General features: G+C 39.1%; 1 protein-coding gene across 3 annotated transcripts in view; it reads left to right on the top strand.

The window, feature by feature from the left end:
* The first annotated feature begins 7,020 nt into the window (after window positions 1-7,020).
* The window catches only part of CCDC149 (coiled-coil domain containing 149), a 121,063-nt gene continuing 101,584 nt past the window's right edge, over window positions 7,021-26,499 (top strand). For all 3 annotated transcript variants that reach the window (XM_084204810.1, XM_084204809.1, XM_084204808.1), the window contains exons 1-4: window positions 7,021-7,166; window positions 15,407-15,568; window positions 16,099-16,137; window positions 25,269-25,376. In XM_084204810.1, the coding sequence (XP_084060936.1) occupies window positions 7,119-7,166; window positions 15,407-15,568; window positions 16,099-16,137; window positions 25,269-25,376 (357 nt within the window). In that variant the 5' untranslated portion in view covers window positions 7,021-7,118. The remainder of the gene's footprint in view (window positions 7,167-15,406; window positions 15,569-16,098; window positions 16,138-25,268; window positions 25,377-26,499) is intronic.

The raw sequence follows: 26,499 nt of genomic DNA, 5'->3' as shown, positions 1-26,499 counted from the left end.
TGAGAATACTGATTTAAACCTTGAGGTCTGTGCCAAAGGAAACTCTTAGTGCAGGAAATATTTTTGGCAAAAGCATGTAGAGTTTGACTTATTCAGCTGAGACCTCAGTGTCTTTGTCTCTTTATTTTTGGATACCACACCAAATTGCTACTACACACCCATAAAACTACTTCTTGTGCCCTGCTGGCAGGTTTCAGGAATCTCACTTTTAAAAGATAGGAGATGTAAACCAGATGGCTAAAGAAAGTACCAGAGATATGCATGACATGTACAAATTGATTGAAATCCATTTTTTCATTCATTTCAATATGTTTGGCTTAAATTGTGATTCAGAAGATGTTTCATAATTTTTATTTGTCACTACAAGTTGCCTCTGGAGAACAAGGCAAGGGCCAGGGAGGGACATTTCAGCCTGTGATTTCTGCCCACTGCTGAATACAAGTCAGAGCCCTCAGCCACTACCTTATCTAGTTTTATGGAGTTCTTCCTGGTACTGACTGTTTGATGCCTCCACGATTTGTTAGAGTGAATAAGTAAACATAGCATCCACATATGACCTCTCAGTAGGACCAGGAGATTATATTTTAAATTGATTGTTACCAACAAGCATGAGGGAGAAAAAACCATTCTCAGTGAAAGTTAAAATAAACAGTAACAAACCAAGAACAAAAAGGAAAAAAGTATGAAATTCAAAGGTAGATCAAACAGTAATAAACAAATTAAATTTATAGATCTACTTTCACTGGAATAATAACTTAGTAAGATCACAATATAATCAGTTAAATGGATAAGCCAAGTGAAATTCTGGAGTAATGTTACATCTTTTACATATCTACATCTTGTCCACAGCAGTTAAAGGGGAAGCATATACTTGCAAACTGCTCTTAAGCCACCTGGTAGTACTAGGTATAAGAGCAATTATCTGACATTGAACAATTAGAATTCACAAAGGAAAAGATGCAGAAAAGAGACTCTTTTCTCCCCATACAAGAGAGAAGCAGGGGCCAATGGTTCTTGTGGTAATTAGAAGGTTCTCTTTCTTTCTATTTGATTCAAAACTGGAGTATATAAACAGACCCCTTAATTACTTGTTAAATCTGTTGTACTTTTATAACTAAGTATTTATGTGAAGAGAGAGAAGTTATATCCTTTCCACTACGGTCTTTCCTGGGATGAGAAATAAAGCTTCAGCTTCTTGATTCAACTGCTTTTACTAACTGGACAAGTTTCCAGGGAGGTAAGAGAACGCTCACCAAACTTCACTTAAAAAAGGCTGAGGCTGAAGTCCCAAAAGTCTGTGTAATTTGAACATAAACCAGGTAAACTTAGCTCAGTGCCATTGCCATTCAAAAGCATACAGTCAGGGTTTGATGGGAAATTTCCTCAAGAACCAAGAGAAACTTCACACAAAAGCTGAGAAATTTTGGGTTTTATCCAGACATTTTCAAATGAAAAATGATTTTGCTATGATATTCTCAGTAAGTTCTGTTTCAATTCCAGTTTTTGCTCGTTGCCAGTGGGCTTTCTTTATTCTCTCTAAATTGACTAGAAAGAACAGGATCAAGCTGGCTGAACTTTATGTATCCCATTTTGTTCTTTGCTTACAGTCTGCTGAGTATTGACCACATACACAAAGTGACGGTCTTCGTGCTGAAGAGTCTGGTATGGTCACAGCAATAAACGTAACTACAATGTTCTGACAGTTTTCAGGTATTTGACATACCCCACCAGTTGAAAATTGAACCTACAGGTCTGAAAAATCCCTCATAGATTTGATGGCAGTACTGGGTCACTCTTCAATTTCATAGTAGCACAAAGTAGCGTGAATTTACCACCTGGATTTTTAGTAAAATGAACTATTTTTCATATTTTTGTAGTGCATTCAGAGGAAAATAAAATGCAGTACATGTTTCCTTAGTATCCATCAGTTGTGCCTGTCTGAGTCCCTTGACAAAATATTTTCTCTGATCTTATACTCAATTTTTAGTTACATCAATAGCAAGAAAATTTTAAGGAAAATAATAATAATGCAGGAGGGCAGTGAGAGACTTTCAAGTCTCTCTTGAGAGACTGTCTTGACAAGAGGAATTTGATGCCTCTGGGAAAACAGAATTCATTTACACTAACTCTATTCAACTGTAATGACAAGCCTTAAAACAGGCTCTGAGATCTTATACTTGTTTTCTTTACTGCTATCTTTTAGTTCCTACTGAGTTATTCTTATGGTGTAGGAAGAGCCACAAATTCTACTGGTCCATAACTTGTTATTAAACCCTACATGGTTATTTGCTATTACTAGGACAGAAAACAGTGCCAAACTTTTCCAGTACAGCCTGGATCAAACCTATTAATTTTATAGATGCTTATAGAGAACTTAGAGCCTTCTTGTCCAAGTTGGGTTTGATGCCACCAGCATCTTATAGAGCCTCATCCACAGCCTGGTGTTTCTGGAGACTCCATTGAAGACTTGGTGTCAAGTTATGTATGTGCACAAAAGAGAGTGCTTGAACTTAACAGTTCCGTGCAATGAGTGTTTGCTAGCAATTTTTAGGGGCTGATTACCTGCTTTAACACCTGTGCCCACCACCCAAACCATTTCTACCCTAGGCAAGCTAGGAAGAACCGAATCAGCTGTTTTCCAATGAAGACTTTGGTGTTTGGATGCCAGAGGTTTCTCTAGACAGAAGTCTGCCTAAGAGCTAGATGCTGCAACATCACTGGGCTTTGGAGAAATCAGGCTTTAAAACAAAATTATTCAAAGCACTTGCATATGAACTTGTGCATAAAATATTACTACTAGAAAATCTGTACAACAGAACACTCTTGACTTTAGATTTTCAGTCATTCAGAAAATCTAAAAGTTAGGACACTTCTTTTGTACTTGTTCATTTCTAAAATAATTTTGTTTCCAAATTTGCAGTCTCTCCTCTGCCTCACTATCTTACAACTTTCCCCTCAATTCTTTCCATGGGCATCCTGCCCGTTACCTGTACTCCCTGCTCTTAACCGCTGCTTTGCCTTGGTTTTCCCCACTTCTTTGGCCAGACCTCAACACCAAGTTTCATCCTGGAGTTGGTTTGTACAGCTCATAGTCTGTTCTGTCTCTTCCCCAAAATTCTCTTCTCTCATCTCTCTGTCTAGAAGAGACAGATACTCTACTCTGAATTCCAGTATTCAGTTGCACCAACTAACCGTCATAAGATAGCTTAAAAAAGGAAAAACATAATAAGAAAACAAAGACTGCCTCCAATTTTAATGCTACAGGAAGCATCTAATTCACAAAGGAAAGCAATATATTGAAGGTCTAAAACCATTGAAAAGGAAAAGAGAAACACCATCATTTTAGTGATCTTTGTTGTTTGCCTAAGATGTGTCCTTCACGGACTTGACTGGCCACAAAAGGATTCAACACAAATTAATAACTGCTAAACTGCTTCTGATCTGCAGATCATATTGTCCTGCTGACAGATCATGCATGGTGAAGTAGAAGAGCTGATACAGGATAGTGAAACCGGCAATGAACCCGAGAAAATTGAGAAGGTGCAGCTGGAATATAAATGGACAAAAAGCAGCCTCTAAAAAAAAGGAAAGGCAAAAGTAAAGGAAAGAAAACAAATAAGGGAATAGGCAAAAGCTAAACATAATGGTAACCCCAACAAACACAGTATACTTCCTCCAAAATGTGTGCATGAAGTTTTGAGCATGTGGTTATCATCAGATTAGCAAGAACATGAAATAGAATTATGCCAATATAAATTACCAAGATTACTAAAATGAATGTTTTATCTTTGATAGGTTATATTCTCATTAAGAGGTATTTAAACCCTGATTAAATGGAACCCTGAAACAGCCATGGAGAGTCAGATCGAATCATCCTTCAGGAGACAAGCACTACATGTTTTCATTACATTTCAATTATGTAGCCTGTCCAGATCTTAAGGATTTACACTGGGTTTTTATTCATATATTTCCTTACAGTTGGACATAGACATAATGATGGCGTTAGTGCAGCAGACAAATGTTGACAAAAAGAGGCTGCAAAATTTGAAGCAATCCCTTCATTTGCTTACCCGTGGATACAAACCCAGGCTATTTTCTTTCTTAATTTATGACACAGATGCTAATTTCTGAACGCTGTGTTTTAGAAATGTTGATTAAATCTCCTACAAATGAAAACTGTTGTTTAAATCTCTTACATATGTTTACCTGAGTACTTGCATCAATGAGACACAGTAGCTTAGATCTGATTCTGAATGTGTAATTTGTCCAGGCCAAAAAAAGTTTTTCAGAAAGTTTGGAGCTTTCTTAATGAAATGTAGAAAATGCTTAGAGAAGTGGAGGGTAATCTGGTGAAAAGACAGATGAAATCAAGATACTAAGGGAAAGATTGATCACAAAGCAGAATTGCAGAGAAGGAAGATGAAACACTAGAAGCAGATAAGTTTATCTAGTGAATGTATAGAGGAAGAAAGCAGAGAAGATAACAGATCTAGAGACAAAGACAACGGGATGGTAGCTGAAGAGGAAGGTTGAGAGATGATTTTTTGTCTCAGGCATTCACTGTGTTCTTCTAATACCAGCAAGGCAATGGTGCAAAAGCAGTTACTGCAGCAGGCAGGAAAAAAACCAAGACACCCTGTTAGTTTTGCAATTAAAACAGCAGACTAGTGCTCATGAAACCTGCAATTTTGTTTACTGGTTTTGTTTGAAACTTCAGTTTTCTTGGGCAAGGCAATCACTACTCTCTTCAGTTTCCTATTTATAAACTAGGGTGATAGTATTTCTTTCCTGTCATCTTAACTTGGTTGCCTGAGTTACAACAGGACCCATATCTCAATCTGTTCCTGCCTAGAGGCTGGAGAAATAGCCTGCTTCCAACTGGGACTGTTAAACTGGGGTTTTGCAGTAACCACGGGTAAGTAAGGTAAAGAGGAACAGAAAAGCGAAAGAAACTGACAAAAGTTTTGATATCAGAAACTGAAAGGGACTAGTAAAAAATACATATTTGGGTCCTTTTATTTTCTTTCTGATCCTATCAAATGTACTCAAGGCACATTTCAGCTTATTTTTAATTTTTTCCCTTGCATCTTACTTTTACTTCAAAAGAAAGTGGTTATTCTCATACAAGAGCTTGGGCTTTCTGAAAAACACCAGCTCTCATCAGCCTTTTGATAAAATCATAAGAGCTGAAAACATTGAGAGTTCCTTTTGTTTTAATAACCTTTCTTGAATATTTACTTCTCATTTGAATACTTATCATCAATAAAAATTAAAACCCAATGTTTGTGAGGAGTGCGAGCATATTTGGGATTAAAATGAGTGACATCCCTCAAAAATGAAGACTTTTGAAGGGTTATCTTTCTTAAAGCAGTGCTCTTTCTGCAAGAGTATTCTAAGTCCAGCATGCTACACAACCAAGAAAACAAAGGAGTGAAATTCAGTAAATGAGAAGCAGAACTGGGAAGAAGATTCTGTTTGGTTCATCTGCACTAGCAGTTTTATAACTTTAACTATTAACAAGACTAAGAAAATGTTTGAGTTTCTAATATAATTAAGAATTCTTTTAAGCAGTGATTTAAATTATAGTTCTTGTTAATTTAATTTTCATTATTTGCTATTTGTCTGTGCAAATAAGGTGTTGTTTTCAGAAACAGTTTGCTGAGAAGCCTGCAAGGAGATGCAGGATGGGAATATATCACACACATGACAATGTAACCACAGAAAAATATGGACAAATGGCAAAGACAAATGTACCCTCTACAGCATTAAAGTTACAGAATGCCTAGAGATGAGGAATGGTTAATATAAGAGAAAATGGTTCAAAATTTGGAGAAAATGTCTAAATTAATAATTTGCAGGTGAAATGTATGAACTTTGCAACTATCGAACTGAAGTTCCATACTCAAGCTAGCTGCTCTCCTGGACATTTTTTTTTTCCTTTTTAATTTGGAGATAACCACAGGCATTTATTAAAATTAATAATCTTCCATTCAGAGAGAGTTCCTGTTGAGTTTAGATGTTTCCTTCTGTATAAGCCATTAATTAAGCACCTGGAACAGAAATGTTCTCAATGGCAAGGCCAAGGCATCATGCACTCAAAGGGATGTGAAGCTGTCAAATGGGGCTCTCCAAGCCATGTTAGAGAACAGAAGGACATTGTTCCTAGACACCAAACCACAAACAAATCTTAACAATGGGTAAATTGTGGTAAGGAACAAGGCATCCATATTTTATCAAGTTGTCTTGTGCTGTTTGTGGTGTTATTTAAAACAAAGAGTACTTGTGGGTTAAGCTGCTTGAATACGGCATGCAATTACGCTTGGACTCTGCCTGGAAAACCTGTCCTGGGGATACTCGCCGTGTTAGGAGTACAATAAAGATGGCACACGCTGTGCCTCACGGTAGACCAGGTCTGTGGGGATGTTGTCCCGTGGGAGCTGCGGAGGGCACGGCGGGAGCAGAGCCATCAGGAAGGGTGAGCAGCGCTGTGCGGGCGCCGTGCTTGGGTTCAGTGCTGACGGAGGAGCGTCTGTGCTAACCGGGAAATGAAGAAGTCAGATCAGGTCCTGGGTCATGAGGTTATTTTCACCTCCGTGAACCGAGCAACGGCGGAGATCTGTGCCAAAAGTGGGCGGTGTTCCACTATCATGTTTTGAGAAAGTTGTTGCCTTGTCCTCCCGCTGTGGTTTACAATACACATCCAACACAGGCGTGTACGTAATTTTGTTACACACATATATAATACTAAAGCCTCCCTGATGCCGCTTCCCTTATGGACCAGTCCTCAGAGAAGTCTGGCTGTCCAGGGCCTGGGATGGCAGCAGTGCCGAGCTGTTTTGCAGGAGGCGCACGTAAGGAGAGGAGGACCCTTCTCTGGGACACGCACCCCGGACACTCCCGCACAGCCCTCGGCAGGTGCCGCTCGGGCCCCACCGCTCTGCCCCGCGGCCCGGCCCCGCCGGCAGCTCGGCCGTGCGGCGGCGGCGGTCGGTCCCGGCGGCGCTCGGGGGGCAGGGCGGGCCGGCAGAGGTGGCCGCAGTCCCCGCCTCTCCCGCGGGTTGCTCGGCGAAGGCCGGGCCGAGAGGAGCCGCTCACCGGCGCAGCGGCCCGCCGAAGCCATGAGCTCCCACCGCAGCGAGAGCGACTGGCAGGGGCTGCTGAGCGAGGTGAGGCGGCGGCGGGGCCGCGGGCCGGGGCGCCGGGCAGCGAGGAAGAGCGGCGGGCGGGCCCGGCTGCTCCCCGCGCCTCGAGGAAATGCCGGGGAGAGGGGCGCAGCCGCCGGCAGGGGACCCGACCCGCGGCCGAGCGGGAGGCGGCGGCTGCGGCAGCGGGCGGGGGGCGCCGGGCTGTGCCGGTCACGGCTGCGCCGTGTGGCCACGTCTGCCGCCGGCCCTGCACTGCTCGGGCTGCCGCCGCGGCCCTGCGCTGCTGCGGAGCACCGCAAGAAGGGCCTGTGAACCGCTCCGTGTATTAACGCGCTGGGGCTGCTGAGAGCAGCTTCTAGGCGCTGCTGCTGCTGCTGCTGGGGCTGGTTTGAAACCGCCGAGGATTCCCTGAGCTGCGGGGATGGCCGAGGCCTCGGGCCCGGAGGAGCAGCGCAGCCCAGCCGCGGCACCGGCCTGGGTGACCGGGCTGCCCCTGTGCCGTATGCCTTGTGTTCTTAGTTAATTTCAATCACATATGAAAGGCTATTGAGACCCATGGTGACATTTATACTGTGGAAGAAAAGAATGTAATAGCACCGTGTCCATGAGCCTCAACAGGTGGAGGATTTTCCAATTACACGAATAGAAACTTTCCTGTCCGCTGCATCTCCATTAAAGCATCCGCAGCGTTTACAGGTTCACATTTTCATGTAGGGTAAGTTAGCAAACTCAAACCAACTTGAGGTCAGTATCATTTAAATGAGTATTATTGAAGACAAATCTGTTTAGTAGCCAAACTCATGAAGCAGGTTGGCATGCTGATTTTTACACTGCATTACTGTAAAAACAGTAATTTTATGCTTACAGCTAGCAGATAAAACTTCTGTGCAAATGGCATTGGCCTGGGTAGACCTGACTGAGTCTGCTGTCCTACAGTATGATACACACAGGGAAATTCCCTTGTTTTCAGGAGGGCTTTGCCTCCGTTATGTTAACTGAGTGTAAGGCTTTAAGCCCTGACCTGTCAAAAAGATATTTGAGTTTAGAGTGTTGAACCTGTCACTGCTCTTGGTGCTTTCAGTGGGAGCTTGTATGGGCCCAGATCTGTGCTAGCACAGTACATCCAGAATTGGAGACTGTGAATACAGGACTTCAAAGACACAGAATGATCCAGGAGAAAGCGAAAAGTGCGCATTTAGTAGTATCCTGGTTGTGCAGTGTTGAATCTGACATCTCATTTATCAAATGGAGTTTTATTTGGAGTATGGAGGTGATTTCAGATGGGAGGCAAATAACCAGGTGTGTTCAGAGGAAATGTTGCTGTTGCCTGCTTTAAAATGTCATTTAGAATTACTTCAGAACTTTTTTTACTTTTTATATAGTTAAACCTAAAAACTCTGTCCTAAAATTGAACACCTACTTCATTTTAGGGGCTTCTTGATTGTAGTAAAGTTTAATGACTGTGCTAAGCTGCATTCTTGTAGATACTTAAACATACATATAATTTCTTTTTTTCAGGAAAAATTAGAGGCATTGTGACTTATATTCCACCTTTCCTTACCTTCTCTCTGTTTCCACAGCTGGCTTATAGCCTGTTGTTCTGGGTGCTCTCAAGATACAGGTTTTCTTCTTTTGCCTATCTCTTCCTTTGGCTGTTGTAATTCACTTCAGGTGTTTTACCCATTAACTCCAAATCCTAATGGGTCTGTGAGAAAGTGGCTCAGACTTCTGAAGTAACTTGTAAAAGGTTTTTTGAATTTACCATATCTCTCAGTGGTACAGATTTTCTCGAGGCCTCCTAGCTTCAGTGTCTGCTGGGCAATTTTTTTCCCCTCTGCATTTCATAAAAATCTTGAAATGCTTTCAAAATACAAGGTAACGCAGTCAAGAAAAGCCATGGTAGCTCTAAACAAACACTCTCCCATTGCAGGTGGTAGACAGTTAAAATATAAGATGGGGTTAAAAATCTTGGTGTAAAAGATCAGAAGCTGGTGGGTTCAGACCTGTGGTGACATGCTATTTCATTTGCATAAGCCAAATCTTCTAGTTTTGAAAGGTAGGAATAGTTGAAATACTTGTCAAAGCAACTGTAATTTTTAAAACTATGGTGCTACAGGTGTTAAGAAAAGTGGTAAGAATGCATGTTTGGTCCTTATGCACAAGCACTTGTACACACAGCATTTATTTTTATAGGTTGCCTTTTCATTTTTCATTAGAAAAGAGGAAAATTTTTTGTCTGTTTCAGTCTTTTTCTATATTTACTCTTCTTTTTCCTTATGAATTTGGTTCTATTTCAGTGCTTTTTGCTCTGTACCCTTTCACATATCTTTCTCTGTTTTTATTATGCTCACCACTAACTTCTTGCCTGTTCTTTTGCCTCCATATTTATGTATTTTTCCACTTACTTTACAGCCACATGTTTGCAGGCCTGGTGTGCACCTGGTACTCTGAACAATCTTTGCACCACATATACCTTGAGCATTCTTTAAACTGACTGAATAGGGTGACGTAGGTAGGAATACTGGGACAAAGCCAACTTAGCAAACACTGAAGGAGCATAAAAGAGTCATTATTTCCATTGATAATCTCACAAACTGGATGCAGAAGAACTCACTTCAGGAGCAAAAATCCACATTTTACCTGTTCTCTAGCTAATTTCATGTATTGGTGATGGATGTATGAATATATATATAGATAGATATAGATATATACAGATATATAGATATCTAAAAATATGTACATATATGAAAGATGAATTACTCTGTTGAGTTACCATGTAATTTTTCAGCTTGAACTCTTGGTTTTCATCTAACATCAATGTCACTCAGTGACCCACATTTAGAGTATTTAAAAGCTGGCGTAAAGTTGTAGGGTGAAGACTTGGTCAATAACTGCTGGTTTGACACAAGAAACTGAGCTACAGCAAGAACTTTCTTGCTGATGGCCCAGGTCCTCCATAAACCAGTGATCTTCATAAATCTCAAAATACTACCCCAAGAGTACATTCCATTCGTCATCCCCATCCCTGGAGTTGTTCAAGGCCAGTTTGGATGGGAGTCTGAGCAACCTGGAGTAGTTGGAGGTGTTCCTGCTCATGCTTGGAACTAAGTGATCTTCAAGGTGCCTCAGATTTGCCAACTTTTAGAATTAAATCCAATGTCAAAATGCTTATCTTTCATTTGTCCCCTCCCACACATTAGTGTTTAGTGTATGCTGTTTACAGCTACTCATATGTGACTGTGCCTCCCACAGCTAGTTTGAAGAGATGTGATTTCCGTTTAATTTTTCATTCACAAGAGGCTATTTCTTGGTTTTTGACTGTGTAGGGTCTTCAGCAGCACAGAGGGAGGTGATATGCTTGTCTCTTGAGCTCCCTTGCCTAGTAATTTTGGACTTACCAAACTGTGCAGCAGGGATACCTAGCCTGCTTGTAATTGGCAGAGCGCACCTTTCCCATTGGTTGCACAATTTTTTATGAGGGCAAGAGAGAAGAAAAAGGAAAACTGGTGAGATTTTCATGTTTGTATTCTCTCTGTAACATTCTGTCATGTTTCCTTCTCAAACAAAGCATGAAATGTAATTTGCCAAACCTCTATGAGGGGACCAACAGGCTTTGGAGCCGCTGGTGAAACAGCTTTTCTCAATGTGCACAAATGCAGGGGCTGTAGGGAAGAACAAAGAGGAGTGGATACTCTGTGGTCTCTGGTTGGTCGGGTTGGCATTGTAATGACTTTGATGTTTGGAAAATGAAATTAAAATCCTAAAAGAACTGGCATTGTGATTTACTGTGCTCCAAAATTCTCTGTGGGAGGGTGCAGTGAAGACCTGCATGCTGGGCTTTTGGGCAACAGAACAAGTGTTTGCTTTTCATGTGTCCATGTTTCAGGTTGGACTAAGAGACCTGCAGGGACGTTGTGAAGCAAACAGAGAAATTAATAATGTTGTCTGATGCACAGCACACAAAACTTCTGAGGGCTGGGCCACCTAGCACAGTAATGTTAACTACTAAATTGTGGTATTCCTAAATGGCTGGTGAAGATGGTGTGGTGTAGCATTGCCGTCAAGACAAGACGTAGTGTTCTGAGGAGCTGCTTGTATCACTTCTATCATCAGGGAATGATACCAGCCTGCTTTGTGTTTTTCAGCAGCCGGGAGGCAGCCAGTCAAGCAAGAGCTGGGCAGCAGGAAAAGCAGAGTTGATACGGTGGGATAAAACCAAGGTCACTGCATTATTTCAGGTTTTATCAGAGATAAATCACATCAGGAAGTGAATGGCAATCAAATGGCCAGTAATTTCTCTAGGTCTGAGTGCTTGACTCTTTCAGATAAGTTAACAGTTTAATCTGAAGTCAAGGGGAGCAACGTTATAGAAACACAGTCAACAAACATCCCAGACAGTGAGATTGCAGTGCATTTTGGGACCCTTTGGTTTCTACAACAGAATTGTCTCCAAGACTACAGTCAGGAGAAATTTGATAAAACTTAAAGCAGTTTGGTAGCAGTTGGATCTCTTGTTAAAGATGGTGAGTAGACTTCATGGTTTCTTAGAGAACATGGTAGATGATAGGTTTCAAAGCCCAATGTAATGTAGCAGCCCTTCAGTATTTGAGGGCACAAGGCCCTCAAGTGTCAAGAAAAGACAGAATATGATCCATAGTGATTCCAAAGCACAGAATGGAGATAGTATCTCTGCTTCTACTCTCAGAAAATTAGATTTTTTTCCATGACATTAATTGTCATTAAATACCAAAATATAGGCCAGTAATTTGTACAAATTAAAAAAAAAAAAAATCTGATAGGAATTCAGTGTATTTGTTGGTTTAAAAAAAGACAGTCTAAAACCTTGACCGTGTCCCAGCTTCATTGGATTATTAGACCATGTCTACAGCGTCATTAATGAGATCTACCCAGATTTGTGACTAAAAATAGCGATGAACAAATAGTAAGTGTTCGATGTAGAGGGTCACCTTGGAGCAGTTACACTCTCCTGTAATGTCAGTCTCTTTTTGCTCAATTTCACTAAAGTAATCTGGCTGTAAAGCAGTTCAGGCAGTAATGTAGGATGTCATATATATTCCTTTAATTATTATGTTCTTCCTTGTAGCAATTATAATTTACTTTATTGCAGAAAACAGCGCATTGGTAGATAAAAGCCACTAGACAGATATGAAAAGTTGTACACTGTAACTTTTAGATTAAATGTATACCAGCTGGTTCTCATTTCACTTTGTTTTTCAAATTCATAGATTATTTTCTACCAATAACTAAAAAGAAACAAAAGACAGTAAGAATATTTCATAGTAACTGTAGTGCATAACACAATTCAGTTGTTTGTCTCACTAATAAACAACACCTGAGATGTGCACTTTCCTTCAGTTGCAGGGGAAGAAGTCTCTCCATGAGTGAATGCCAGAAGCATCTACTGAATACTTTTTTTTCAGACTGATTGAGAAAATTTGCCTTATTGCTTTCATTGCTCCAAAACAACTTGTCACACTCCTGTGTTCTTTTTGACAGCATACCAATTTTGTTGCACTTATTTGCCTATATAAGGGAAATCGCTGATGGGACTCAGTTATTTCCCTGACTAGAACCCATTTCTGGTATACAGCTGTTAGGTCATTTTATGGCCATTATTGCGACGTTGTTTTTTAACATTCAGAAATAAATATATTGAATAACCTCTTTGAGGTCCGTCTTTGTGAAATTTGGTTTTCGTTCAGTAATGGTAATGGCAACTACAAACATAGCCCTGTTGAATAATCAGATTCTACAGAAATACTGTGGCTTTATTGTTTCTTGTACCATAAGCCCATGGAAGCAAATTATTATGTTATAACTGATTTTATTCTATTTATTTGGGAAAGTCAATATGTGTAAAAGGCAAAAATTACTTCAAAAAGTCTTTTATGTGGTCATTTTTGTAGTAAAATCCAAACAGTACATTGAGGAGAGATGCCAATATCATCAGTATATAGTTCATCTAGTTAAAACAGATTTTAAGCAAGGAGGCCATCTTTATTCCATTTTATTCAGACCCTGAATATTACTGTCCCCACAATCTGTTTATGGTTCATTATCCTCAGGCTAATAGGCAGTGGAGAATTCCCCAGCCCCTGCCAGTGCTGCTGTAAAAGGTGAAGCCTTCTCGTATGCTCTGTGTCCTTTGCAGGGCTGTGACTCATGGCAGAAGCAAGATTTGTTTACTGCTAGGTCTATATTTCCTGCTGGGTAAGCACTGGGTTTTACAGTGTAATCCACATGCTCTGGTTCACTCCTGACTCTCATACATGGTTTCATCCGGCAGCATTTGAGGCAAGGCTTGCAGACACCTGCAGGACTGTGGGTGTATAAGGCAAGATGTTTGGCTTCTTTCCACTCACATTGTGCGCGTGGTATAGGGTGCTTCACTCCATACAGGTGTTGGCTGGATGGGCCAGCTTCATTCTTCATGGGATTCTTCCTGGTAGAGGAACAGGACAGGCTGCTTGGTTCAGGAATTAGGCTGTTGGGTTGGGTTTTTTTAAAGTGATTGTGAGGTTTGCTTTTACTCATTTTTATTTGCAACTACTCTATCAGACTGTTTATATTTAAAAACAATTTAGCAAACGCTTGCCTTAGAATTACTTAGCGGATGAAACAGGGGGGGGGAAAGAAGAGAGTGTGACAAATATTTCACTGTAAGGGAAGGAACTACTTTATCAAGTTTGAAGCAGTTTACTATAATCACTTACTGACAATATTAAAGTTTAGCTTCTCATACCTTTCAGTCCTTTTTCAGGGGATTTGACATTTGTGTTAAGGTATCAGTAAGGACATAAGTACATAGGTACACTTGCCTTTGTTGATGCCAAGGCATTGTAATCCAGAAAATTTATGGCAGGATTTCAACTTCAGTATTGCCAGAAGTAAAATTGATCCAAGGTGGAAGTGTCCTTTTTGAGAGTTCAAATCCTTCTTGGAACTGCTTTTCTCATTTCCTTCCCACTTTTTTGCAACTAAGCACTTACCAATTTTGGAAAAGGTTGTCTGTACTAGTATTCCAAACTCACTTTTTCCTTTCTCATTGACTTGAAATTGAGGTTAACAAAGTTAATTCCAAGCAAGTAGTACGTACAAAGCATGATTTTCGTCCCAAAGAACAGCACTGACTTGAACAGTGTGGAAGTGCTGATGTTGTTCCTTTATGCAAGAGCCCATAATGACAAAGTATTCTTGTCAGAGGATATAATGAAACTAAATTGTTTTCATGACTGCTATGGTATTTGGTCTCTTGCAGATCACATGCAGAAAGTATTTAGAGCCACGTCGTATGTCAGTATCATCAGAAATGGAAATACATACTTTAGTATGGGCAATGTCAAGTGATGGGTAATAAGAATCTGCTGATCAAACATCATGTTAAGTGAAAAAAGTTACCTGAAAGTTCTGACAGGTAACATTGAGGATGACATACATGTTACTCTTCCTTTCAATGTGGAAAAGCAGTGAAGCAGATCAGACTAATGCAGAACAGCTAAGATTTGCAAGTTCTGCTTTGCTTAGTGCATGACCCCTCCACATGAGAAGTGATGGCTGCAGGGGAAGCCTCATCTCTGCCTTCCCTCCCCATTTAGGTGTTTTTGCATTCCTGCATTAGTTCCCATTTTTTTTGCCTCAAATGAGCATGTACCTGTAGTATCCCAGCATAATTAAGTTTCTTTTACATGTGGTGTTAGGGCATCACACTGTAATTGTTTCATAGTCAAGGCAAATTTTGGTTATCATTCGTGCAGCGCCTTCTGCTATAACATAGCTCCATTTCAGTGTCCAGCTGGGAGGCTGAGCCCAGAGTACACTGCTGGTAGTGGGGAGAAGGATGGCAGTGGGAAGTGAAGCAGGAATGCGTGGTTGCTGCCTGGGGGCTGGATATTGTGAACACATGTAGAAAAGGGATATTGCAAATGCTTCTTCCTTCTAGCAGCCTTGTCAGGGCTGCTGGGCAAATTGCAAGGTTCCTCATGCTATTGCATATAACAAAAAGAATGAGAAACTCAAATTGGTAAATATTTCTAAGTCACAGTGGTCAGGTGAACATGTAGCCTTACAGATGGATTTCAAGCTTTCTATACAAGATATCTTAATAAGTCAAGACAACTTGTGGCAGACTTTGATCTTGTGCAGTCTTCCAATTTTTCATAGAAGAACGTGAGCCTCTTGTTTTCAGTACTGGCTTGGGTAGAAATGGCTTGTTACAGGTATGTTTTTTTTGTCTTCTGCAGTATCTGGTGTGCAAAAGGAAACTGGAAAGTAAAAAGGAGGCATTGCTCATCCTTTCCAAAGAGCTGGACACCTGTCAACAAGAAAGAGACCAGTACAAACTTATGGCCAACCAGCTGCGGGAGCGACACCAGTCTCTGAAAAAGAAGTATCGGGAGCTGATTGTAGGTTGTTCTTTATGAAGACTGTATAACTGGGGGACAAAGGTGAACCTCAAAAAAAAATTGGAAAGAAGTCCATAATGGCTGCTGTAAAAATGTTTAGGTACTTGTTTGCAGTAGTCCTGGCAGTTGCACGGCCCTGATCAGATTATTACTCATTTGTTCTGCAGTGATGAGGCAGTGCTTGTTATATAGGACACAGAAACACAGTGCATGCTCTGAGGAAATTTGTTTCAGTGATAATTCCATTTAAAAATTGACTGTGGTATTATTATTCCCCAGCAACTTAATGTACCAGTATGAAAATTAATGCAACACAAATTTGTAATGAACTGCTGTTCTAGAAATGTAAACAAATCTTCAACTTTAGAAATTTTTTATGTTAAAGTTAGTATTACTGGTATTAATCAGCAGTATTTAAAAAAATTGATAACATTTTAGATAAAACACGTTCGACAATTAGATTTCCAGAATTAATATAGTTTCTGATTTCAGAAATAAGCTGCCAATAAAATATATGTGTTTATTTGTAGGATGGGGATCCATCACTTCCACCTGAAAAGAGGAAACAGGTAGGAATTTTTTCTCAACTGATGGTATTTATCTGCTACAAAAGTACTTTGCAAAAGAATAAAAATATTAATTCAGAGATCTGGTTAAAAAGCAAGCATTTCTGGATATTGAAAAGCTCAGTCTTCAAGTTGCAAAATTCTGGTTTTGTCTGCATGTTTCACTCTGCAATACCTGAACTATAGAATATATGGCTATTGCTTTTGTGTTCACCTGAGACTGAAATTGGTCAGTGTACAGAGACTTGAGGTTGTTCTTCTTTTTGTTTATTCTTCCATATTGAGTCCTAAAATGGATTTGTGACAGGACTTCTCATACTTAAAAGTAAGCTGGGAATGCCTTGTCTACTTTCCATAATTGTTAATTTATTGTTGTGAGGGCTGTTTTCCATTAAGTATTCTCCCAGGCCACTTGACTCTATGAGTTAAAGTGGTAAAACAATGATAATTGCATTTTATAGTTCCCCTGAAAAACTTTTTGCCTGCTTGCATGCATTTTTGTTCCTGGATATCTACATAGTGTGTCCCTGTTGCAGAATGTTGGTTGTCACATCTTAAAATTATCTTAATTTTTAGAGAAAAATGGCACCCAAAACTCAATGTCTGGAGCAGGGAGATGAGGACAACCTAAAAGAACAAAATTGTTGCTGTAATTGCTTGTTTTGGAAGTCTTTTAACTATGTTTCAAACATGGTTATTACATCCTGTTAATGGATCAGAAGTTTTACTCATAACCCTTTCCCTGAGAGTTTGCATGTAGTTCTTGCTATTTGCTTTAAATTTTACGGCTTAGGGTTTTGGTTGCTTTAAACTAAACTTCCAGAGGCAATATAATTACTCCTTCAGGCACTTAAACAAATAGCTGCCAAGAAGTCAGTGGCTCAGTGTAGAATCATTTAACTTCCTCATTATTTAGCATAATTTATTTGCAGTTCTGTTATTTCAACAGAATTCTAATAAAACTTTATGACCAGATACAAGTTTGTGCATTCTGAGTGTTGCTGAGGAATATCCAGTTGAAAGAAAAAAACCAAAGCAGTGTATGGATCATTACAGAGATAAGTAGGAAGGGAGATTTGCCATCCCATAGCTCTTCTAATTCATCTTTCATCTTTCAAAACAAATAAAACTGATAGTTTTTTCTAAAATACTAGCCAAATTCAGTCTAAATTCAGAAGATGTGATTGTATTAAGTTTTGGCCATTTGTCTTACCAGGGTAAGTGCCTTGAAAACCTTTAATAATCCACCTAGGAGTAATTTTTTTTTTTCCTGAGGAAGTTATGTATTCATGCTAGGTAGCAGTGAAAGAAAGAAAATGGGGTCATTGATAGGTTCCCCCCAGAACAATATACGTGTTAGGCTGTGCAGTAGTAGACGGTTAGTGTACTTCTTGAGTTTTTATATTCCTGAGAAATGTGTCTGTAGCATCCAAGGTGGATAACCTAGAGTAGTTAGTGCAACCTTTCTGAAGAAGAGTATAGTTTTGCTTTGAGAAATGCATCAGAGAACAATAAAAGAAAGTTATGAATATTTTTCCATTATTACCATACATACATTTCTTAGCATTTTCTCACCTAAGAAAGAGTGAAGTTCTCTCTTGCTTTTGTGTTTCTTCCATTCCATTTTTTCCTGGAATCCTAGATGTGTGCTGGGAGAAGTTTGTGACCTCAGTTACTTTATGAAAGGAGACCCTGATCCTCCAATGAATTCTACGCAACACAAAAGTGCATACTGTTTTCATGGTCAGAAATAAGATGAAAACACGATATGCTTAACAGTTTGCTGTCTGTTGCATTGGTTTGCGACAACTGAGAAATTACTGCTTATTATTGAAATTCCAGTCTAGAACCTTCAATGTAATAGCTGTGTTGGAATTGCTGCTGTCTTCTCCTTCTTATGTTCATTTTCCCCATTTATTATCAGTTATGTTTGGTGACTGCTTAAAATGTCTTGTTTTCCACCATGCCTTCTCATCCTGTTTTCCAGCACAGGATTTTCATGGCTTTTATGGAAATATCATGTAATGAGGCATTTTCTGTCAGCAAGCAGCTAACTCAAAATCTGGTTTTGTAAAATTGTTACTTTAAGGTATTAAAGGTCATAAAATTTTAAGCAAATAGCAAGAACTACATGCAAACTCTCAGGAAAGGGTTATGAGTAAAACTTCTGATCCATTAACAGGCTGTAATAACCATGTTTGAAACATAGTTAAAAGACTAAGGTTTAACATGCAGTGCTCTGTAGTGTTTTCCTGCTCAAAGCTGTGTTTGCATCTCGGATCTTTTCCAAACGAAACAATTCTATGATACTATGATGATTCTATCGAAAGATTGCTCTGTGTGTATCACATTCTGCCAACCAGCAGAAGCAGAAATTGAGAGACAGTGCTATGGAAATCTCTATTTCTACTGTAGATGTTTCACCATTAGTGTTGTTCACAGCTTGTGAGCTGTCAGTGCTTTCCTGGCCCCTCATGCCTATGTGGGTGAAGGTAGTTTTATAATGTCTTATGGTGTCAGGTCTAGAGTAATTTTTGGATAAGTAACAGAGGGGCAAAATGTTCAGGACAATAGGAATTAGGAAGAGGGTGTTTTATGTTAAAATTAATTTAGACATGTTTGTAATGGTTTAATCCCAGCCAGCAGCCAAGGCCCATGCAGCCCCTCCTGTGTCTCCCAAGCAGCTCCTGAGCCTTAGAGAGAATCCCATGGTCATAGAACCATCTTTGAGGCTCCCAATACCAAGTCCCATAATGTAATGCTGACGTATTCCTTGTACACAGCTTGATGGTTAATTTTCCTACCAGCCAAAAAGGCCCACCAGAGCACCTGAAGGACACAGCCCTTAATGCTGTTACAGTTATCTGTGGATATCCCAAGGTGATTCATTCAAACCAACATTCTGACTGCTTCAAGGGCCGTTGGTATCACAGCATCATGGTACCCAGTCACTGAGATGTTGGTCAGACAGCTTGTCTCCTGCTAATGAATATGTCTGCGGGCATGACTTTTTTGGGCAGGCATAACATCAGAAAGACCAGAGGTTCCAGACAGGATTATGCTGTGACATACCACAAATGGACCCATTTTAATCCAGTTCACTTCCGGCTTCTAGCTCAATGTACTCGGCTATCACAATTCACTTCTGAAACAAACTTCAGGGATTACCTTATGACTGTTCATGACATGATCATAAATAATGACTGATGCAGCTATTTCTTGTAAATTAATGAATTACTAAGTTTTGCTAGCCTTGTGTTAAGGTGCAAAAGCTGCATTCAGAGTTCTATGAGATAAAATCTGTAGATAAAATACACTACAGGGTAAGGAATAATTTTGTATTTATCTCACAGTGGTGCTGTGAAGATTAATGTGATTTCCTCCTCTCTACAAGGGGTTTGAAGATGAAAAACATTATGCATGTGCCAAATGTGGACCGGTGCACTTTGTTTTGGTTTGTAGGTGCATGTGTTTGACTGCCATAGCATGAGGTAGCAGTTGGAAAACAGTGACATTGTTTGTCCTTGCAACACATAGAAAGCAATATTCCCATGGATTTCAAAATGTGCCAGCTTCAAGAGCATAGCCAGCTGAGAGATTTTTGTTTCTAGACTTCGAAATATTCTATTTCATTGGTCAGAGCAGGTGGTAGTATGTAAAACCTAGAACTTGCTAGCCACACTAGGAGTCATGCTTTGTGAAGCGACACCATTGTTCCTTCTACAAATAGGTTTTGCACTAACATGGAATCATAGAATCATTTAGATTGCAAAAGATCTCTAAGATCATTGAGTGCAACCATTAACCTAGTGCTGCCAAGTCCACCAGTGAAGTCTAGGAGAGAAGAAATGCTCATTCTGATAGATGTGATAGTCCTCAGGCCTGATGTGTACAACAACTTCTTCTATGGTTGCTGTGTCTTACCTTAATGGAATAGAGAGCTACTTGTGCACACCTCTACACCTGAGTACTCTCAATAAATATTCCGTCAATTCATTACAACACTCAAAATGTTTAAGGGATTTTGATTATTTTTGTGCATTATTTCAAAGTTTAAGATATCTCCAGGAATTCAAAATATTTAGGAGAGGATTTTCTTCTTCTCTTGTTCCATGTCAAATGACTGGTTGACAAAGCTTTGATTTTTGGTGCTGTATTCCAGCATGAAAATATGACCCATATTAAGTGTATTTTGGTTTATATACCTAGGATCTGTAATTTTAGAAGTCTTCTCTGGTTTTTCATCTTAAAGAGAAAAATACAATAATTTTGGGATTTTATTGCAAGGAAGCTAGTGCTAAGGGCAGTCATCAATTCCCATATCTTGAAGTGAACAGTGGTAGTTGGTAAGTAAAACAGGTTTTTCTGTATTAATTCAGCCATTGCAATCATATGAATTCATTGGAGGAGAAACTGCACCTAAATTTGTGATCAGTCGCACCCATCAAGTGTGCTGAATGTTTCATCAAACCTTTTCTGTCAGACCGGTGATTCAGTGTTGTTTGAAGGTGTGGCTGGAACAAACTTATAAGACTGTAAATTGCAATATAGGAATATTTGTATTTAAAAACGCTTCTAAACTGTAAAGGTATGTTGGAAGATTCCCCCTCTTCCCCTTTGCCATATTACTTTTTCAGGGAGTACTAAAGGAAAAAAGTTACTTTTTTTTTTCTTCCCTTTTTTTAAGTGTTGGATAAGATTTATGTACAAAAGAATTGAGAGCTGTATTAAAGACTGTTACTATACATAATTTTTAAAGTGCATTGAAGAAAAGCAATGTGGTGTGTATGTGTAGCTGGGTTTGCAAAATTATTAAAGGAGCCAAACTCCAGTGTAGTGCATAATGCCAGGGATGACTATTTGGAGTTACTGTTTTTTCTCATCAGGTCATTGGTCACTAGGGAGCAAAGATCAGTTGCTGCCTGACAGGTATTTACTGGCTTATGTTGATAAGTATTTATAGATATTTTTGTCAGTATTTTTTGACACTCATCTGTAGCTAAAGTTCTTTTCCACCTTTTGTCCCCAAAAAATGTTCTTGCAAATTTTAACAAAGCCTAAGTGGAAAATGAGGAGGTCTGTAATCCCATCCCACTGTATCTTTGACTCTCTGGTCTGTTCTGATCTATCATGCTTTTTTCCCTTTATGTAATAAAGGTACTCACTTCCCACTTGGCACTCTCAGAGCCATCTTTTTCTCCTTTCTTCTTAGCTTCTGATCGGATTGTTAGCTGTGGTGTCACTTGCATTTGGTCAGAGGAAGAAGGAATATGGGGACAGTGTATTATGTCTAGCACTGCAGTGGGGGTTTAGACAGCGCTCAAATCATGCTCCACTGAGAAGGTGGTTGGGCACTTGAACAGGCTCCCCTGGGAAGTGGCCGCAGCGCCCAGCCTGCCAGAGTTCAGGCAGCATCTGGACAACACTCTAAGTATGTGGCTTCCTTCTGAGGCAGTCCTGTGAGGCAGAGGCAGTTGGACTTGGTGATCTTTATGAATCCCTTCCAGCTATTCTTTGAGTCTATGATACATGCAAGCTTCCCATAACAGATGCATATAAAACAAATAGCTTGTTGTGCTGCAGAGGCTCCAGAGAACCTGCCAGAAATGGAATGTGGCTGGAGCTCTGGAAGCTTGTCTGATACTGGCCAGCTACAGAGACAGGGCTGAAGCAATGCTTGTTGTTTTGTATTAGAAACAGCTGCATTGAAAAGAGAGTAGGAGAAACAGTTGCAACTGCTGCAGGTTGTTGCAGAGGAAGGATGAGGCCGCAGAAAGGTACCCCTGCATCTTTCCATTCTTTATTCATGCCTCAGAAACCTCTCTTCATCAGTACTTTAGAGTTAGTTTTGTGTAGTCTGAGTGAAAGAAGTAAAGTCTTTCACAGTTTCAGGAGTCTTTTAAAGGGTTCACCTAAAATCAAAAGAAACTCTTGAAGAAATTGACTTTAGAGAAGCTGAATTTGGCTAATTTACAGGGAGTTGTTCTCTGTTGCATGGGTAAATGGTATGAACTTTATTGTCTGTTGAAGTAACTAATCTTGGATTTCTGAGTGAATTCTGCGTTTGTTCTATGAATATTGAAAAGAAGTTTCCAAATGGAAAAATGAATTGCCATTGCCTTTGCATACATTTCTCCCCTTTTCTCAAAAAATACATGCTTGCAAGTTCACTAAGGCAGTCCTCCATTGTTAGTTTTATCATCTTTCAAGCACATGTTTTTCTGTATATGCCAAAGAAATGGTACCAAGTCCAGGTATCAATCAATATATCCTCTTGGCTGGCTGTCCTTAAGCCTAATAGAGCACTTTGGAAAATCAAATATTCTCCATCTATCCATATTTAACCAAGAGCTTTAATGAGGTCTTGCCAAAACCTTTGAAACTCGTAATAGTCTAAATTATACATTGTATGGAACCTCTAAGCCAGGGAAATGAGTAATTGCTGGAGACTACTTCTGTGACATAGCTTGGTTGTTTCAGTTTAATAGAAGTACAATACAAGGCTTACAGAAAGGAGCAAATCTATACTTAGCTCATTGTAATGCTCTTGGCATGGTCAGACAAAGCTGGTTTATTTTGGTGTCTAAAAGTCTTTGTTTCAAGTTTCTTCCAAAACCTCTGTCATGAGTATAAAGGTTTTTGTCACGTTAAGTCATTTATATGACTGACAAATAAAATTCAGCATAGAATTGCAACCCCAGAGAAATGGTTTTAAAGGAAATAAATCTGAGCAGGAAGATTTAGTATAGGCATGGTAATGCCTTTCCTGCCATTACTGTGAGCCAGGTTTTAACTACAGACAGCTGAAATCCTGGTGTTACGCTTGTAAACACTGATTAGTGAGATTGAGTTCTTTCCAGGTGTTGAAATTACATGTGCTATTGCAGTGTTAAGAGTTGTGCCAATTCATCATAAAAAGGAGCTTTAGAAATAGAGGTGTTTCTGAGGTTTGTTCAAATCATATTCCTTTTAACTAACGCAGGCTTTATTGAAAGTCAACTTTGTTTAAAAAAATAAAAAATTGCATCTAAGCAGTAGCCATAGATACTTAAGTTTAAATCCAATTTCCTGCAAACATGGGTTCTTTGTTTTCATTCTTTTAAACGGCCATTAAGAAGTACTTTTCAAAACCATTGATTGAATGTGTTCTGAAGCTCCTTGATTAATTCATCCTGTGAATGACTATTTTTTTAAGAGGTAGGAAAAAACTCAGTCCACCAAAGCATACATGAGGAATCCTTTGTATTGCTTGAATGGTTGTGGTCTTGAAAATAAAATTAGAAGCAGGCTAATTTTAGTCCTGTATTGGCTATAAATTGGTTATTTATAGGGGTTCTTTTGCTAGTACACTCTTCCCCCAAATTATTTATTGCAGTCCTCAGGTTTGTCAGTAGTTTAAAAATGCTTTCTTCTCTTTCAAAATTGTGTGAAATTTACCTTACTTTCTTCTGAACTTTTGGTCTTAAAACATCAGAAGTACAGAAGCTGTAGCGATGACTTCGGCTTCTTGTTCATCAAGTAGGATGTTGTCAGTTTCTTGAGTTATTTTTCCTGTTTAAAAGTTTGAAGGTATTAATAATTTAGACCAATTGGAATTTGGAGTTGTCTTCTTCAATAGTAATGGGCAAAAGTTCTACTTGATGGTAGCTTAATAGTCTAATCCTGCAAATGGTCGTATGCATGCACAGCTATGTTCATGTTACTATTCACATTCATACATTCCTCTTAATAGTTCTCTTAAATGTAAAGCAGGACATGTAGAAATAGCAGTTGTTAGTGAACAAGGAGCAAGATTGCAGTAGTGGCTATCAGATACCTTGTTGATTTGACAGTGTATGAGTTGTAAAGATAAAATTCATGAAAACGTCCCATGAGACTCAAGTGGTGGTAGAATCACTGGGTAAAAGAGATTGAAAAAGAGAGATGTCATAATAGAGAAATGGGGGAGCTGAAAGAGAAGCACAGCAGGTAGGGAATCTAAAACTAAACCTAAAATACCAAAAGAGAACTAGGAACTGTCACTTGATGAATTACAGCCAGTTAATGCATTGGCCTCAAATCCAGGGAGTATGTGTAAGGGTGGCTCAGAGATACTGACTCTGATACATGAGGCTTTACTAAGTCATACTTAGAAGGTCCAAAAATTCTTTTTAAATTTCTTTTTAAATATTCTTGAGATACATGGCAATGGATGACACACCTCTCCATAGGCAATGTCTTGAAAGGTTGCACCTTAGCCACTATGATTCTAACTCTCTTAGAAAAGCTGTCATTGGTAGGCTTTTGCTGTGTTGAGTCAATGTTTGTGTATTCATGAGACGTTTTTAGGGTAAAAATGGAATAAATTTACCTGTACTATTTGCTCATTTTAAGGTAGCATATATAGGAAAAGAGCAGATTTCATTTATTTTTTGGTTAGTGATCATACTGATGTAATTAAATTGTAAGATCATAAACCACACTGCTTGCCCTGCTAACTTAGTAGGCTAATGTGAATGACTGCTTTTAACTTGGATTATTGGGTGGGGAGCAGTGGTTGGGTTTTAAACTCCAGCTTTCACCTCTGTTTTTCCAGAATCTAGGTGGTACCTAACAACAAAAATCAGGTCATATTTGAAGTTTTGCAGTAGTAGATATCCATGGTACAGGGGCAGGCACTTTGGCTGACAGCCTCTTTTACTGGCTGGAAATCTGCTCTAGACGCTATTAAGGACTTTCATTGTATCATAATTCTTTCTCAGCTGTGCCTTTTGTCTAATTATGTGCAAGTTTAAAACTATTATTTTGGCAGCTTTGTATAAATATTGTCAAAGTGTTCTGAATTTAATTCTTCCCACCAGCCATGATACTGGAACTAGCATAGATGTTTTCACTTTGTCTCCTTTGGGGTTTGTGTGCTGTTCTGGGAGTCTGTATGCACTCATGATGTATGTATTTTCTACATATAGAAAGATAAAGGAACCCAGGTGACTTTTCTTGTTATCTCTCTAATGAAGCATGAAGTCTGGGTACCACCAACAATAAAAATAAAGATTGTTGGCAGATAAGGAGTAATTCAAGGGTTTCTTTTCAAGCACTGCTTACACTTCTCTCCACAGACACTGACTTCTGACTGATGTTTACTCCTTTTCTAGGCAAATCTTGCTCAACTACTGAGTGAGGCTCAAGATCGAAATAAACATCTTGGAGAAGAGATTGGAGAGCTTCAGCAGAGACTGGGAGAAGTACAAGGGGACAATAAGGTATTACAAACTGCCAGTAAATGGCATGGGATGTGTAAACTGGGCTAGAGTTTTGCATTTGCTTCTTAGGAAAACAAATAAAAAAATGGGTTACAGAACTTCTAGGATACTTTTATAATACAAAAGTGCTTTGAACAGTGAAACTACAGAAGCTGTAAAGGATACCAGTAAGAGCATCTTCTTATGTATTTTTGTATGCTGCTTTTGCTCTGTTGTCCTTAACTATGTATTTTGTATTTAGCCTTGCTTTAATGCTTTTGATGTTCCTTTCTTTTCTAAAAAAAAAAAAAAAAAAAAAAAACATATTTTATTATTGGTCTTTCCTCTTACAAATAAGTACAGATCAGCATGTGTTCTACATGTGATAATTTCCAGGTTTTTGTACTGAATTGCAAAATTCTAGTAGATGCCGGAGAAGCATAATTTTTCCCTTAAAAAAATGTGGAGTAGTTGATCAGAAATGTGTTTAGTGAGCTTTCTATTAAGCCCTCATCCCATTACCCTTACATAACCAATTTATTTCATTGCTAAATTTAGCAAGTTATATGGAACATTGCTCAAAATCTGCCATTTGGTATTAATCAAACTCCTGTTGTCTCCATTAATTGAAATATTTAAACTCAAGCCAAATGTGTGTAACATTCACAGCTGGAGCTTTATGCAAAAGTACATTTAGAGATCAAACTAGAGAGGTTGAATTGCAGAGTCGAGGTGGTTAACAAAGTGAAAAATTGAAACAAATAATGATAACTTCCCTCCCTCAGCTACAGTTTTAAAATTATGGCATTTTAAAATTTGAATAAAAATGACATGGCTTTTAATTATTCAGATGGGGTTTGTCTTTTTACATTTATTTTCTTTATTTTCTTTTAAACATAAGTATATTGCGATAATGCAAGTTTTTTCACTGTTTGTCACAAAGATCTCCCTTCAAGGTGTTCAAAGAGCTGGGAAAGGTTCAAGTGAAACCTGATTTTGTAGTATGCATAGCATACAGCGTAATTTGCTCAACTCTTCAAAGACCAGATTTCCCACTGTTTATTTTCATTTGTATGTTACTGTTCGAACTGCATTACAGTGTAGAAGTCAGTGCCTTTCAGTTCTTCAGTACCAATATTATGCC

The sequence above is a fragment of the Fringilla coelebs genome (genome assembly GCF_963513975.1).
Source record: "Fringilla coelebs genome assembly, chromosome: 4".
Lineage (NCBI taxonomy): Eukaryota > Metazoa > Chordata > Aves > Passeriformes > Fringillidae > Fringilla > Fringilla coelebs.
The sequence above is the reverse complement of the archived record's forward strand: the minus strand, read 5'-3'. Positions and strand labels throughout refer to the sequence as shown.